This window comes from Lynx rufus, unplaced genomic scaffold, assembly GCF_022079265.1.
Source record: "Lynx rufus isolate CCGP_SWC_20201006 ecotype Redwood Valley unplaced genomic scaffold, mLynRuf1.p SCAF_8, whole genome shotgun sequence".
NCBI lineage: Eukaryota > Metazoa > Chordata > Mammalia > Carnivora > Felidae > Lynx > Lynx rufus.
In genome coordinates, this window is record NW_025814896.1 from 58545192 (window position 1) to 58562873 (window position 17682).

Consider the following 17682-nt stretch of genomic DNA (forward strand, 5'->3'; position numbering starts at 1 on the left):
CAACAGGCAACCTTGAAAAACCCTGGACTACTCTGGGTTTCTGTTATGTTCAAAGAACATGGAGAAAGTCTTAAAAATACTACAAAAGAGTTTGCAAAGAAGCCACAAAAAGAGTTACACAAACAGCAATATTGTCCCTCCTACAGAGGAAGGTTATGTCCTATGTTTTTTTCTGCAAGCCCAGGCTGAACATTTCCATTCTCCTTAGCTAGACAGACACTGGTTTTCTAACTCAGGTAAAAGTGTAAGTTTTGCAGAATTCAGGCTATAAAACACACAAAACAAAGATTCCCCCCAACCCAAATACACTCCTAACTAACTTGTGTAATATGTGCTGTTATCTAAATTAAATTCCACTGTTTAGTATCAATACAGGGCTTTTTTGTTGTTTTGAGTTCTTTTTCTGCCATAAGAAATGTGAAGCGATAAGGTGTATGAATTAAGTGGAGACTACTATGAATGAGAAACTGGGAGTTGTACTATTATGAATGAGAAACGTGGAGCTGTGAGACATATTATGAAAGGTAGTTAGGAAAATAAAATCAAAAGTTTCTTTGAGCCCCAAGTGAAAAGAGAAATAACACTTCTATGAATCACAAACGAACAAGTTGTGGGTAACCACATCACCAGTGGTGCTTAGTATTAATGAATTAAATGAGCAGCAGGTAGTACAAAAATGCATTTCCCTATCACAGGATATAATTAATCTCACTAGATAACAATTAGATTACAGAACAGCATTTGTATTATACCCAATGTAATTCTTTTTTTCATCCCTTATTATAGTGTGTGCCTAAAGTTAAGGCATTTATAAAAAACTAAAGTTAAGGTGTCTGTACCAAAAAAAATGTTTTTCCTGTGAAAAAGTCTGAAGTTTCAGAAAAATATGTACACATGAACTTAGATCCAGAGGCCAAGAGAAGAAACTAAGTCAGGTCAAGCTTGAACTGGCCAACTTAAACCACAAACAGAAACAGCCTTTCCAGAACTGGTATGATGCGGTCTCTGGGACCCTGCTGCTCTGCATCTAGCACAATGGTGGGGCAGGTCCTTCAGTTTTTACAAGCAAGGAAAACATTTCAAAGACCTCAAGGAATGTGAAGACCTGACAGTCCAAAACCATAGACAGAAGCCTTCCTTCTGAAGTTACCTGACTAGCTAAGTTACCTAACTAGCCAGTTACCTGCAGGGGAAAGGTATCACATCAGGAGGCTACAGAAAACATTCCTTTGAGTGTCTGGCTACCAGTGTGAATAACGAAAGAGAATACCCACTGGACATTTCCCTCTTCCTACCTCTTCCAGCCTCCGCCTCTGTTCTTTCTGCTGCTCAATCCGTTTCTGCCTCTCTGCCAGCAGCTGCCTTTTATATTCTTCTTGCTCCCGGAGCTGTTGCTCCTGCAGTAGCTGCTGTCTCCGAAGAGCCTCGGAACGTTCCTTGTTCTCCTGTTGCAGTCTCAAGAAATCCCGACGAAGCGTCGACTCACCAGGCACGTTGACAATGGAGCTGCAGGAAAAGGCAGAGCTTTCAGGAGTAGTCACAGATCACTCTGCCCTCCGGATGAGACAGCAGCCTCAGCATGCTATTCCATTTCTCATTCATCCTCTTAATGAGTTCCTTCCACCCTGGGACTCAACTAAACATAGGAATAACTGTATCTACAACTCAATAGTATTACATCCTTTATCTGTTTCTGTCCGGGATGTCTGCATGACAAGACATCTCTAACTCCGGATTCTCACATCAACTCAAACCCTATAAAAGGAAAGTTGAAATCCTCTTCTCCCACTTCATTAGTCCCTCTCTGACCACCTTATTTCCCACCAATAAAAGCAACATCACGTTCTGAGTCTACCACAATAGAATGATCAGAGTAATCTTCAGCACTACCCTTCCCTTCTTCTTCTGGTCCACTAAGTCTTGTCACGTATGCCCTCCCACTGCCTATTTCCAGAGTAAGCAGCTGAGCCCAAGTGGGTCCCAAGAATGAGCCACTGGGAGATAAACAACATCATTCCTAGTTGGTCTCCCTGCTGAGAGCCACCACTCTACTTCCAATGCCCAGAAATAACATGGCAAATCAATCTCCTGAAACCACTCTCTCTTTCTATCATACTCCTATCCAAAACAATTATATTTCTCATGAAATCGATTCAAATTACTAGAAAATATTTAGTCTCAGATGGATTAAAACATTCTCCTACGTATGAAGAAAAGGATATTACGGAGTTTTATCAAAAGATTTTCTCATCTCTTCATGTGCTCTCTTCAAACCCCCACCGCCCACACGTGGGTCCCTATAGGTCTCTCAACACGCCCTTCCAGCCTCCTTTTGTTCAGTAAGTTTTGTGTGGCTAAAGCACAAAGGACTGCCAGGCAAGACCATTATTAAAATTTCAAAATCTCATATTCCTTGAATAGTTACTATAAGGTTCATACTAGCAAACCTTCAACCTTCTGCTTCACTGTACCTTGGGAAGCCACAGATAACCAAAACATAGACTAGTAGATGGGTCAGGACATTATATACACTCAGAGAAAAAATGCAATACTGGTAACCACACTTGTGGGAAGAGCAAAACAAAACAAAACAGAAAACATTTTAGTAAAGACTGCAGTGTTTTTCAATGGAGGCCCTACTGGCCCATGAGCAGGACAGTTCTTTGTGGGTAGGACTATTTAATACGCATCACAGCATTTACCATCCATGCCTTCTGGAGCAGTAAGTGCCAGCGGCAAGATCCCTTTCCTCAGAACCAAACACAACATTCTACATTTCCAAATAACTGGGGGAGGGGAAACGGTGCAATCTTGGTAAAGCACCACTGAATAAGAGAATCCAGAGGGAGAAAAGTGTTCATAAGAATCTTTTGAAGAATGAAGAAGAATGAAGAGATTAAGGTACTTTCAAAGTACTTTAAGATTTCTTCGAACTACGCAGGCATCTTTTGAAATCCTGGCATTAGCATGAAACAACCTCTTCATAAAGCAGGAAGCTGAACAGTGGCTTCATCATTATTACCTTGGCTCTCCTTCCTGCTCAGGCACTTCTTCCTCTTCTTCCTCACTCCCGCTGTACTCATATTCGGTTTCATCTATAAAGGACAAGATAAATGGAACAGTTCACAAATCATGACACATGGATGTACACGCAAACATCTCTAAGAGCACTATGGCAGAAAATAAACGATACATTCTTTATGAAAATGACAATGTATATGGAGTACCTGGGGAAGGAGCGGGGTGACACCCAATTCCCTGGGCCACCCTTACTCCCCATGGAAGAGCAGATTTCACTGTATTCAAGACAGTCCCTTATGGGATACACTGGTGAGGGGGTACAGGGCTGTGAGAGGGGTGCTCAAGCTCTTGACACTCAAGAAAAGTGACTCCAATGCATCAGCAAATTGGCAAAATCCCATTGATGCCAAAAGGCTAAAGAAAGAGATTAACTGCCCAAACTAAGGCAACTAGGAGATGTCATCTGGTTACTGTTGGCACTCAGGGAGCCACTCAGAGTGCAGCAGAGAGAAAGGTCTGCGGGACTGATGAGTGAAGTACAGGAAGTACTTGGGGCATTGAGAGACAAAATCCAATGTCCCCACATATTACAAAGGTGAAGCCAGGGAAAAATCGGTGCAAAAACAATACAGCAAGAGGAGGAGAGAGAAGGTGCTCTTCTTTCACCACATTAAGCAAAAATGTCAACATGAGCAACCTGTTTTCACATCAGCAGGTTTTATACTACGTCACCCCAAGCAACAGACCTTGTACTTAAGGTCAGTACCTAAACTTTGAGTGAACAATTTCACTCCAGAGAGCAATCAAAACTAGAAAGGTTGAAGAGATGTGTAAAACAAGTCTATTTGCAAACAAAAACCACATTTCTAACTTTTTTCAGAGACACAGAAGTTGGAAATCAGTATCTCGGTAAGAAAAACAGTTCTGAAAACTTAAAATGGGGTCAGTCTACATTATATATAATTCTAAACACACGTATCTACAGATTCATCAGTCTATATATACAACATAAGTTCTTTTCACTGAGAAGACCATCAAAACTGTATAATTTTAAAGAACATAAAAATAGGTTAGCTTCCAAAGGAAATTCTAACCTAAGTAATCTTTAGATTCTTTTAAGTAGTACTCTCTTATGTTTACGATTTGGTACTATGAACTATTAATTATTGACAAGAGGCTGAGGGTATCTGAAAGGTAAATGAATGTAACTTGAAAATAAAGAAATGAAGATAAAGTGCTCCATAATTCCCATCCACAAATGTGCACAAGAGTCCAGGCGGAGTACTCCGTAAACGCCTGGCACGGAGCAAATGCTCCATGACGATGAGCTATTAAGAAAGTACATACTGGGAAAATGATTCAATATACAAATAACCTCCCTCTCCCACCCCCAAAAAAGCTTTGTTTTCAAATTTCAGTTCACTTATTGTAACTGCATAGCTTAACATACCAAACTTAATTACTTTTATAACTGAATATATCAGAGGACCAAAAGTAGTTGTGAGCATCGCTGATAATGTAGCTCTGAAGACTGAAAAGAACATGTAAAAAGCTCACTACAGACCTCCAAAGAGGACTGTGACCAAGTCTTTTTACTGCCTTGAACTTGCTCTTCTTAGTTTCTCTTTTGGCCTTGAAATTTGAACGTCAAAAAAATTCACCATCAAGATGCCAGTTATCAAACGTTGTTCTGTAAAGTTATGATAAGAATTCATAAAACAGAAAGATCAATGTGAGCTGGAGGCCTCGGTGAAGGCGGAAGATGGTGGAGAAGCCTGAGCTCCATCTTGCTGGACAGCAAGGAGACAGACGGTGCTCCGGACAGGTAGATACAGACCACACAGAGATATAAAACCAAGACACCAGGAACAGAAAGAAACATTAAATAATTAACATGTTCACGTTGTGCTATGGTGACAGAAAAGTAGTCAGGCACACATGTGGCCCAGGCCTGGCCACACCACCTGCACAGAGTAAAGCAGTAAGAAACCCAGAGGGTTCTCAAGTAGGAGAGACATGCAATGAACACACGGATGGTGATGTTCACAGCTGGTGCTCAATAAACCTTGAGTGCCTTATTCAGAATGCAAATGCACATAATGAAGTAAAAAGAGCAGCAACAAAGACATGTTCCTGAGGAGGAACAAGAGAAACATCCCTTCATGCTGACCAGCCACAGTGGCGGTTTATCTGGTGTCAGCTTGGTGACATAGCATGCAGCTCCGGTCTACTCCACCTGAGCCGGGCTGGCCCTGAGGCTCATGGCTGACCCGCAGAGCAGAGACAAACTATGCCAGCACCAGCCAAGGGAGCACAAACTCCTGGGTGGAAAAGGAGTAACCTATTCTGGTGGGCAAAAACCTCAAATTTTTTTTTTTTAAGATGAAAATAAAAACAGATTAATACCTTTCTCTCCTCTCTTCTTTCTGGTCCGGTCTATGTGGTCCTTAAGCTGGATTCTAACTTGCCTTTCATTTGGCTGATCCCTTATAAAAGGATGTTTCAAAAGCTGCTCGGTGGAGGGCCGCTGCATGTAATTCTTCACCAGGCACCCTTCTATAAAACTAAAAAATTTCTTTGACCTGTAAGAGAAAGTAACAAAGATCATCGAATTTCTACTGCAAAGAGCAAAGCTCCAAAATATCAGTAAATTATTAGTCTGAAAACATACAAGAGCTTCATAATTCACTGTGAACATTCTGCAAATGCACAGGGAAAGTATGAAGAACCCGGGACCATTGTGGATAAGGAGCATCACTTAAACATGGTTTAAGAGTTATACCACACCACCACCAATACACCACAGAGAGCTCTGAAAGCAGTCAGCTTTAAATGAACTAGGTTTAAATGTAATGTTGCTTATTAGTCATTTAATCACAGGGGTTTTTGTGAAAATGAAGGCAGACAGGATAGATGTCCAGAACCTGGAAGACAAGGATGGACACAAAGATAAGGAGCTGGTAAATGACCAAATGCTTTGGCTCTTGAACCTGTTAATACGACATTTCGATCAGTTCTCTATGCTTAATGTACAGAGACAGAAATACATAATAGCTCTGAGGAGGGCAAGGACTCTGTCACAAACATTTACCCTACTAGCTACTTCTACTTTTCCCCTTTCCTCCATGCCTGGCTCATGATGACCCCCATCCATGGCCTTGGCCAAGACACTTAACTATACTATCTTTTGAGACTAAGATATGGTTTCTTTAGGTAAGGCTTTCCTTGGCAACACTCCACCCTACATGCCCAAAATTAGAAGCCTTTCCTCTAAGGTTGTTTGCATTTAATAGACTATACACTTCATGTTTATGTTTGTCTCCCTGCTGGGGTACAGGTCAGGAACAGATTTCTACTTTTCAACTTGTCGGCAATGCCCAGCACTGAGCATGGCAGACCACAAGAGGTATGTAATAAATTTTTGTTGAATGAATGAGTTGTTCAGTCTTTAGTTCAGTTCTTTCTAATTACTTCACTACTTTGAAGAATCACTTCTATTGTCTTGTATTTCCATCCAAATTTCCCATTTTTTTTCAATTCGACAAATATTTACATTTCAATTTACATTTGTTTATGCTAGGCTCTGTAAGAAATACACATAGGAAATAAAGTGGAGGAAATCTATGGACGCACAATAGCACGTATGTACTCAACCTTACAGAGGAAGAAAGAACTACTGCTACAGGGGGTTAGCCAGCATAAAAAAGTAGGATAGTTGATATTCTAGAAATGGGAGAGAGAAGCCACCATTCCAGAGTGAAAGGAACAACATGAACAAAGGGAGAAAAGTATTAGGGAGTAATGAATCGTTTTCTGATGCTAGTATAAAAAGTGGAAAAGAACAGAAAAATAGGTCAGAATCAGCTCAGAGAAGGGTCCTCAAAGTCACACAGCAAGGTTGTGACTTTATTCTGTGGCTAGTGAGGAACATGGTAGATTCTACACAGTTGTAGTGGAAACTGCTCTAACACAGAGATTCCTAAACTCCAATGCCCATCAACTCCACTTTGAGAGTTTATTAAAAATACAAATACCTGGGTCACTCCTCAGACCTAACAAACAAGAAACACTTTGAGGTTGGAACCCTAAATGAAGATTCCAAAGGGATTCTCACATTCCATGTCTACAAATTAACATTTGGGAATCAATGATCTACAATATATTCTTTAAAATCAATTGTCAAGTTCTGCTAGAAGAGAATTCACTGATCACTTCTCTAAAACCAGCAGGAGAAATTTACACTGGTGGATAGGAAGATAGCAATCAGAAAGGAAAAAGAACACTATGTTTGCAATCATCTCATTCTTTCAGAATACCTGGATAAAATGACAGCAATGACGTAAATGGATGAAAATGCATCTAATCAACTTTAAAGAAAATGTGGTGTAAGAAAGCAGGAAGATTTGTTGCCATCTACAGCTGTCTTTTTAGATCACTGTATTATACACAGAATGGTTAATCCCAAACTGCAAATAACAGACAGAATAATCAGAGTGGGGCCAGCTGACAAGACTTGTGAATTGTGAGGTACCCTGAAGACAGAGCATAAACTCCCTTTAATAAAAATAGCATTATTTAGTTTAGCTAGATAGTGTTACCCACCCCCAGAACTTACTCCTTGGTGATGTCCTCTATACACATTTGGTTTCCCTAAAGTTGGCCACCCACCATTGATGACTACAGCTACCATGTTTCAGTACAAGAGACCAAGTGGGGCTAAAATCTTGACAACTGTACGGCTTTAGAGAACTCTCTAAAAACTGGTAAGTGGAACTAGATAAGCTCAGTTATCTGGAGTTGAAGGTGGTTAAAGACAGTGTAAGTAGAATGAGAAAATTCCTGCCAGCAGACAAAAGGTAGGTAAAGACAGTGAGGAACGGGGAGAAGTATGAAAGAAACAAGAGTGAAAACACATGTGTACATGTAAAGCCCACAGATGGGCAAAGAAAACCACAGAACATCAGAAGATGAGCAACCAAGAAGAAGAGCACAGTAATGGCTAAAAGACCAAATCCAGAACAGAAGAACGCTTGAAACTGAGATGTTTCACATACTTCAGAATTAGAGTCAAGAACCTGAGAGGAGATAACACTCATCGGAAAATAAGTGAGAATAGTTTCAGAAGGGGAAAAAACCACCATAGTAGGAGGTGGGCACCAGTGAGACAGATGTGCCCTGGAAAACAGGAATGGAAGAAAGGGAGAGGACCCACGTGCATGAGGAGCCTGAATGGAGACAAAGTGAGAGGAAAGGACTCAAAAAAAAAAAGTTCAAGGAGAAATAAGGGAGCAACATTCTCAGGTGAAAACAAAGCACTACCCTCTCCTGTAAAGACTTTTAAAACTAAACCAAATCAACACTTTTCCACACCGCTACAATTCTTAAAGCTTTCACGAGGAAGGTCACCATCATCTCCCTTCACTCATAAGCAACTTTGGCTTTGCAAGTATGTGAGCTGCAGGGAGAAAGAAAGGTGGCAGCCCAAAGAGAGGACCATTCCTCTCATTTCTGGAATGAAAAAGATACAAATAATTCCAATGTTTTGCAATCATTACAGTAAATGCCTCCATTAATGTTCAAATCCTATCTTACCCGAGGAACTACAAAGTCAGTACAGCTATGCTTTTTAATGTGAAAATGCTTAGAAATATACTTAAAAGTGGGCTTAAATATTAAAGTGAAACTTTTTTTCTTTAACCATGTTACAGTATTTCATATGGTCACTTGTTACTATTTTGTAATGAAAAGAATTTATCAAGAAAAAAACCAATTTAACTGGTGTTTCACGGTGCTGGCTCTTACGTTCTTTGGGAATGAAAATGGCTAGAATTTTGTCTTGGAGCGAAACTGAAAAGGAACAATTTGTTTTAAAAAAGGAAAGAACAACAACAACAACAAAAGCATACATAGCTTACCATTTTTTTGACTTCAGCCTGGGAGGAGGGTTTCTGGGAATGAGAAACAGTGCTCTCATTGGATGCATGTCACAGAGAGCTGGGGAAAGGAGATGGTTGTGTCAGTATGGCACTTATTTTACTCATTTTTAATTTCTAGGGCTCACTCAAAATATCAAATGCGCTGTCCCATCATCTGATAATCTTTATGTCAAGCAGTTTAGACATCCAGCTATCAACCCTAGGATATACCTTGAATTCCCCCCTTTATAAACATAGCAAAAGATAAGGAGGTCAAGAGCAACAAGAAGAACATAATTTCACAATTCAAATTGACATTGGAAAGTTTTCATAAATCAAAGATAAATATGGATTCAAAGTCTTAAAAGAGTGAATAGCTTAAGTTTCTACACCATCTATAAGATCTCAACGAAAATAATTTTATTGTCATAGGGTCATTGTGAGGATTAAATCAGATACTGCTTGAAAAGGCATTCACAGAGTGCCTAGACATAGTAATAAGCCCAGTGAAGCCCTCCAGAAATGTTAACTGTTCTTTTGCTATAGCCAGTGTTACTAAGAAGGAGCAAAGACGAGAGAACAAAATGGATTGTTTGATTCTGTGCATTTACTGTTTATACTTCTTTCACTTGCCCATAAAGGCATAGCAGGTGTAAACGCACATATTAATATATCAAAAGAGATAATGTGCATTTTTGTATGTTTATTTACCTTCGTAAGAATCTTACAAGGCAGCTAAGAAATGGGGGCCAAGAAGACAATCTATTCCCACTGTGAAAAAAACCTGAAACAAAGGATCTGGCAATACATCCCTGTCTCAATTCCTCAGAGGGAAACATGAGGAAACATGGTGTTCAAGACTGACATCCATTTCTGTACTGTAAACTAATTTTTAGCCATTGGAAATTTTTTTCATTCATTCAACAAATATTTATTCAGCAGCAACTATGTAGCATGACATGTACACATTCTTTGTGTACCCCTTTTTTTAGGGGGACCAGCAGATAACGCTGTTTTGTCCCTTTGTTCTCTGCAATTCTACCCGTCTCTGCTCAAAAATCAATTTTATGAAGTTGTCATTGATTTAACTGAAAGGGAGAAGCAAATTTCACAAGTATCCAAAAAAAGGAAGAAAAAAAAGAAAAAAAATTATTCTACAGATAAAAAGTTAGGCCTCTATTTGTAAAGTAATAACATAAGTATTACTAAAATGTCACGTGTTAGGATTTAGTTTCACTAAAGTTTAAATTGTGAAAAGAGAAATTACTGCCTATTATCTGATGTCAGCATAATTTCAGGTCACACATCTAAATACAACTTACATAAAAGATAAAATGTAGCCTACAGACTTCAGGGATCTTCAAAAGGAAGAGTGGATGCCAAGAATCCTTTTACATCTAAAACTTCACTGTACTTATGATTCCTTCCACTAAATGCCCCACTAGGAAAGGCTTTATCCATGAAGTTGTTCTTTTTGAAGGCTTGAGACTGATTTTAACTCACAAAGAAGAACTGGGCTAAAGAAGAAAGTACATTACTTACGGGGAGCACCTTCTGCCATTTCAATGGCTGTAATGCCACAAGACCAAAGGTCACTCTGCAAAAATAAAACGGTATGTTACAGCTACTGGATTAGATATGAAGCCACTAACTTATCACTGCTGACTAGTCACACAAATGATTTAAAGGCATTTTTTGGTATATAAACTGAAAAGAAGTTGCCAGAAAATTAAAAGCACAAACACATACGTAAGAATACTTTCCAAATGAATGAATGAATGAAAAAATAAATATAAAATTGACCTGTTAACTAGAACCACTCCCATCTGTGACTGAACGAGAGATGGTCCACGTAAAAGCTTCTCTCGGCCACTGCATGCCTGCTGTTCAGTGTGTCTCCTCATTTCTTTACATTAAATAATTTTGACTCCTGGCCCAAGTTATGTTTAATTTTATGATTTATGTCACTATCTCAAACTTAATTAAGATGTTAAAATTTTAAAGGCTAACCTGAAACTAATATACACTGTATGTTAATTATACTTGAATTAAAAAATAAATTAACTTTAAAAAAAAGTTTAAAGGCTAGAAAGCCTTCTTTATAAAAGGCTCAGAGTTGAATTCACCAACTGTAATCACACCGCTGAGCCTCTCTACTCTCCCCTCAAACTTAGTAAGGAGTAAGCAATCAGCTGCCTTTCTAGGCATGGAATCTCTTCTCAGTCCCCTGAAATATTAATTGTAAAATTTGAATTTTAACTTTATTCCCCACCCAAATACAAGTTTCATGAGGGCAGACATTTTCGTCTGTTTTATTCACCTTTGCGTCCCCAAAATTGTGACTGGCATGTGGTAGGCACTCAATAAACATCGGCTGATGAATGACGGAAGTAAGTTTTATCAGCCAATTTCTTAAAATCCAAAACAGATTTTTAAAAAGCAGACAATTGGGTAGTTATTATCATTAGCATTCTTTTGTTTATATGCTATATTCTAATGAAAGATTTACTTAAAGTTGCTCAGTTTTCTAAATAACCTATAATTATGTTACACAATTCAAACACATGTTTGATTCCAAGAAGGACAGGCCCACAAATTTCTCCCTTATTTTTATGAGGTTTTCTATACTGTCAAGCGCAAAGGAGGGGCTTCACCCACCTGGACTCAGTGACTAATCTTAAGCATCAGTGGTGGGATATACAGATGTTCACGCCCCCCTGGTGTGATATAACACAAACCATACTCATCTCCTGAGGCAATCCTGCTTTAGGTTTTCTCAATACTAATGGAATTTCTCCAGTTTATAAGACACAAAGAAAATACCTTAACAAAGATTGTAAAGTTAAAATTTAAAAATGGTAAGACAAATCTATATGGTGGAATACCGCCTTGTCAACAAATCAGTGTCATGAAAAAAAGAGGAGGAGGGGCAGTTTGTTAGCTTTGATTAAAAGATACACAGTAGCCAAACAACCAAATACAATGTCTTGTCCTATATTAAACACTCGTTTGGATAAGCCAGGTATAAACCAGGTGGGTTTAATTACAAACTCTGTACTATGAAATTATTTTTAATTTACTTAAGCATCATAATATTTTGGGTATGCTGGAAAATATTTTTGGATATGTAATAACATAATAAAGAGTGAAAAGTCACCTAGTCTATAATTTATTGTAAAATACTCCAGCATGTTTAAAAATAAAATAAAAATTTCTTGGGGCATCTGGGTGGCTCAGTCGGTTGAGTGTCCGACTTCAGTTCAGGTCATGATCTCACGGTCCGTGAGTTCGAGCCCCATGTTGGGCTGTGTGCTGACAGCTCAGAGCCTGGAGCCTGCTTCGGATTCTGTGTCTCTGTCTCTCTTTGACCCTCCCCCGTTCATGCTCTGTCTCTCTCTGTCTCAAAAATAAATAAACATTAAAAAAAAATTAAAAAATAAAATAAAATAAAATAAAAATTCCTCCATACCATATGCTTAAAATGAGCTTCATTAATTGGGTATTTATAATAAATACTAAAATACACTGGAGAGTGTGAAAATATGAACTCAATTTTGAATACCGTTAACAGATACATAGACACTCTGACTCGTTTAATTACAGCAAGAGAACTTTTTTAAAAAAATAATTTTTGTAAACGCTCAACCTGAATCTGATGATCAAATATGGGCTTTACATTGAGATCAAAAAAGTGCATTATTGATACAAGTCCCTAGAGGTCACTCTAATAATTTAAATATATTATTTGTGTGCCAAATCAAAGCTGTAAAGCTCTTTAGCAATACTCTAAAATTTCACATAGATGAAGCTATTGTTATATATTCTGACAGTATTTTTAAAAGTATAATAAACATCTGATTATATTCTTCAATTTTACAAGGATGGCAAACAGGGCAGAAGCATTTAATTTACTCATGACAAAAAGTTCTATGCACAAGTCAGTGACTTGCATTGCCCTGAAAGCAGAATATTACTTAGTAAGGAGAACAGAGGTGATGGGGGATGAACAATAACAAGACAGCATCTCAATACTTCCAGAAAATTTGCACTTGCAACAAAGTTTCCAAGTCATTCTCATTGAAAAAGCAGTAAGCTTTTTGTAAGCAGTGCCCCCATCCCTCAGGAATGCCAGGGACCCAGTAAAGGCCAAGAAAGTAGGCGCCTCTTACTCTGTAATCATAGGTGGCATCTGGGTTCTCATCACAGGCAATGACCTCAGGAGCCATCCAGTAGGGGGTGCCTATGAATGTATTTCTCCTCCCAACTGTCCGGTCCAGCTGAGCACTCACACCGAAATCAACTGTGGGAGGAAGAGAAAGGAAGGAGTAGAACATAATTAGCAAATAAGTAAACTATCAGACGAAGAAAGGTGAGGAGGAGGTGTCTTCAGAGTAAACTCAAGGAGTAATACTTCATGGATATACAAACTCCTCAAGGTCACCAGCACTGATAAGGAGCAGTCTCCAGAGCAGAGCCACTAAAATGACAAGATCCTCTACCAGTCTACCGGCTCCTGGGAAGCCTGAACCCAGCCACTTCCCTGAGCTTCCAGGATAGTGGCCACCAGAGGGACTTTTGGATGAATTAGGACGTTCGGTGCTTGCAGGAAACATGCCTGCGACAAACAAGATCAAGTCATAGAAAGCTCCAAGTTCAGGAGAACTAACACCCACGTGACCTAGCTTCTGAGGCAGCACTAACCACAGAAAGAGAAGAAAGCCACAAAGGTTTTCTGGAAAGAACACAGTAATGAATTCAATAAAGAGAATGAAGCTATATCACAAACATACTAAGAAACACCCCTCAGAGTACCTGGGACTTCTGATTTTTCAGAGTGACCCCTACATCCTACTCAGCCGAACGATGATGGTAATCTAGAGGAAAGTTCAAGGGTGGGAGGCAGAGCTGACAGGAAGATCAGGATCTCTAATAGAATGTTTGCCAATGATACCACTATGTACATTGTCATTACCCCTAGGAGGACTGCACGATGCTGAGATCACTCACAGGAGTGGGGTTACAGACTCAACTTGTGTATGTACATCTCCTGAAGCCACTCGGGCAACGACATGGCCAAGAGGTGGGCTGACAAGCTAAGGGCTCCTGAGACAGACACATGTGCCAAGCAGTGCATGCCATTTGCAGCAACTCAAATAGCAGTCGCAAGTGATCACCAAGCGATTATTACGAAGGGAGTATCACAGGCCTGGCACCAGCGGGCCAGTGCAGGGGACACACACAGCTTGCTGAGTCACTGGGAATGAGAACAATTCAAGTGTCTCCTATCTTGGTTTTGAGGGAATTTCCTAAATGGGCACCCTATTTCTCCACAGACGACCGATAAATGGAGGTATTATGCAAGAAAGCAATAATGAAGATTTTAAGGTAGAACTACGGTGCGTAAGATTTTTGAAAGATGGAGTAGATCCTTATAAGTAGAAAGAATTTTTTTCTGTGATGCCTTAGTGGAAGAAAACTTACTGCTAATTCTGTTTAAAAATTTGACAGAACCATTATATAAAAGTGGGATTGAAAAAAGTTCAGGGGCGCCTGGATGGCTCAGTCAGTTAAGCGTCCGACTTCAGCTCAGGTCATAGTCTCACGGTCCGTGAGTTCGAGCCCCGTGTCGGGCTCTGTGCTGACAGCTCAGAGCCTGGAGCCTGCTTTGGATTCTGTGTCTCCCTCTCTCTCTGCCCCTCCCCTGCTCATGCTCTGTCTCTCTGTGTCTCAAAAATAAATAAAAACATTAAAAAAAAATTTTTTTTTAAAGGAAAAAAGAAAAAAGTTCAAATTCAGGTAAGGGAAACAGGAAATATAGAAGAACCATTATAAAATCATCTCCAGGAAGATACTTTGGACCTCATCCATTCAAGCATCCACACATAAATTTACTGAGCACCTACTACATCTAAGCCACTAAGTTAGGTGCCAAATTAGAATGCTTTCATAAGGGGCACCTGGGTGGCTCAGTTGGTTAGGCAACTGACTTCAGCTCAGGTCATGATCTCGCAGTTTGTGAGTTTGAGCCCTGCGTTGGCCTCTGTGCTGACAGCTCAGAGCCTGGAGCCTGCTTCGGATTCTGTGTCTCCCTCTCTCTCTACCCCTCCCCTGCTCACACTCTGTGTTTCTCTGTCTCTCAATAGTAAACAGACGTTAAAAAAAAATTACAAAAAAAAAAAGAATGCTCTCATAAATAAAACATCCTAGTTGCTACACTCCTAGAAATTATATTCCGGTAAATAAGTCAGAAATAGAGGTAAACAAATAGCTGTATAATTATAAATTGTGATCAGTATTAATGAGGAAACAAGTGGTGGGACCCAATACAGATCTGAGGGTCAGGGAAGGTCTCTGAAGATGAGGAAAAAACTGCAACTTCAAAACTGTTCCCAGTGGGGAATAGCGTATGTGAAGACGCCAAGGGAAAAGTCTAAGAAATATAAAAATGAGTGAACTGAAGAAGAGAGAAGTGAGGATGGTCACAAAGTAGGGCTGGAAAGTAGTAGGAGGCATGGCTTTTTATGGGCCATGGTAAGAAATGTACATTTTATTCCAGGTGTAAAAGGAAGCCACTAACGGGTCTTTAAGAAAGAAAGTGATATGATCTGATTTAAACAGTAGTCTATTATATGGTGAGCAGAGCAGAGGGGAGAAGCATGAGGGAAGGGCGGTTGGAGCCAGACAAAATAATAAGCCCAGTTCTCACTTCTTAAGTAGAACAAAACAGAAAATGTGGGTAACAGACTGAGCTTTTAGCTAAATGCCAGTGAGGTAGAGAGTGTCGCTGGTCTGCACCAGGGGCCAAGTATTAGATCATGTGGCACATGCATCACATACCAAGTTTCACCTCTGCATTCTCAGTCAACAATACATTCTGGCCCTTGATGTCCCGGTGAATCACGTGATGGATATGAAGATGTGCCAGTCCCTGAAGAAGACAGACAGATTTGAATTTTAGTTCTTTGTTGCTGCAAATAGCCAGGAACACACTTTTTATAACAAAATGCGCATGCACGCCAATAGCTTTATGAACCATATTCGGAACGTACTATAATTCAACCTTAGTGCCTTCCCATGAAGACATCACCAGTAGTACCACACAAACAGAAAGAAGTACCCATTCCCCAATTCCAGTGGGTTAGGTCCCTTGTGTGAGCAACATTACCCGTTTCTAGCTGTTCCTTGAAGATACGCTCTAGATTACCATCTGTAGTTTCTCTGCTGTAATTTGTGCTATTTGTGTACAGGGTGGTTCCTTTCCCACGCTACATGTCCATCTTTCAGTGGGTGACCCCGTGGGTATATCTGAACTAGACCCATCCCAGGGGAAAAGCAAAGAGCCAGAGAGGATTTTAAGTCTGGCTGTTGAACACTGCCTAGTTTTCCCACCACATAGTGACAAAGTGCTAACTGCTGATCAATCCCACTTCCACCCCAACATAAAACAATTCTACCACTGAAACAGCTTTATGTTCAAATAAAATATCCTTCCTTCCCAAGGATATAAACCCTACTGGGCATATAGCACTTTCTGATGACCTTGTATCTGGAGCAAAGCCTAAGAGCATGTCTCTTAAGAGAGGTGGCAGAAGAACAAAAACACATTCTGCATCCAACAGATGCCCGACAGACAAAAAGGTGTCATTCTCACAACTCCTGTACTTTTTCTATCTTTAGCTAGAGAAGCCAAATCTATAGGCTGCCTCCTTAAGATACAAGCAACCTATTTATTCTGAAATGTCTCAATTCAAAAAGGCCAGATCAGAAGAAAGGTTTATTTCATTTTCCAGTTTGATTTTTTGTGTGAGGTTTTATTATCATTACTGTGTAGGGTATGTGTTAAATATAACAGCCGCTCTAGAATACTAATTTTTCTAGCACAGGGGGTTTCTAAACAACAATTTACTAGTCTGCTTATAAAGCAGAATTGAGCTTACTTGATGGCCCTGTTTATTTTCCCCCCACACAGGATGTGCAGTGTTACACCGCAAAGCACTGACTAGGGGAAAAAGGCACTAAAAATATATGGTATGTTAGTGCTATAGTTAGGAAGAAAGTCTCTCCTTTCAGCATGGCATAACTTTGAACAGCAAAGAAGAAACAAACAAAAAAAGTAGCTTCCCTAATTCCTTCATAATTCCTACTTCTATTATTTCAGTTCATTTTATATTCTCTTTCACAACCCCCATCTTATACTTTTACAGGATTATCTTAGCAGCAACAAACATAAGTATTCACATCTTCTCAAAGAAATGTGGCCTGCATGCACTCTTGTTTCTTACAAGCAATAAACTTAAGAAATATCTACTTCCTGTCCCTACTGCTAAGGGATTGATGTGTCTCCAGGTGAAACCACTCAAGGTGTGTCTAATAGCTCGTAGACAGTGTGAACTTGAGTTATGATTATTCCAAATGAGTACATCTTTCCCTATATGAAGAGAGAGAAGGCATGTTCAACTACTGCCATGCCAAAAGTTAAGCCACAATTATTCCTCCATAGCAAAGATAGTCCAAATACACAGTAAATACCACCCTAGAGCAAATGCATCAAAGTTTCAAAACCAGAAAACATTCTTCCTGTAACTCTCATTCATGGACATAGACCAAAGGAACATCAAAGGTTGTCCTTCAGTGTTGGTTATGAAAGGCTTACAATGAATATCAGCTTCTACTAAAATGCATCAATAGCTGTGCGGACTATAAACGTAGAAGTGGGCTGGAATGAACATGGCTGGCTTTGTTGGTA

At 39.6% G+C, this 17682-nt stretch overlaps 1 protein-coding gene across 50 annotated transcripts in view; it reads right to left on the minus strand.

The window, feature by feature from the left end:
- MAP4K4 (mitogen-activated protein kinase kinase kinase kinase 4) overlaps positions 1–17682 on the minus strand; it is a 190458-nt gene that overhangs the window by 53664 nt on the left and 119112 nt on the right. For all 50 annotated transcript variants that reach the window (XM_047069939.1, XM_047069955.1, XM_047069948.1 and 47 more), the window contains 7 exons: positions 15774–15864; positions 13106–13236; positions 10479–10533; positions 8937–9015; positions 5428–5603; positions 3023–3095; positions 1296–1506 (listed from right to left, as the gene is read on the minus strand). In XM_047069939.1, coding sequence (XP_046925895.1) covers positions 1296–1506; positions 3023–3095; positions 5428–5603; positions 8937–9015; positions 10479–10533; positions 13106–13236; positions 15774–15864 — 816 coding nt within the window. The remainder of the gene's footprint in view (positions 1–1295; positions 1507–3022; positions 3096–5427; positions 5604–8936; positions 9016–10478; positions 10534–13105; positions 13237–15773; positions 15865–17682) is intronic.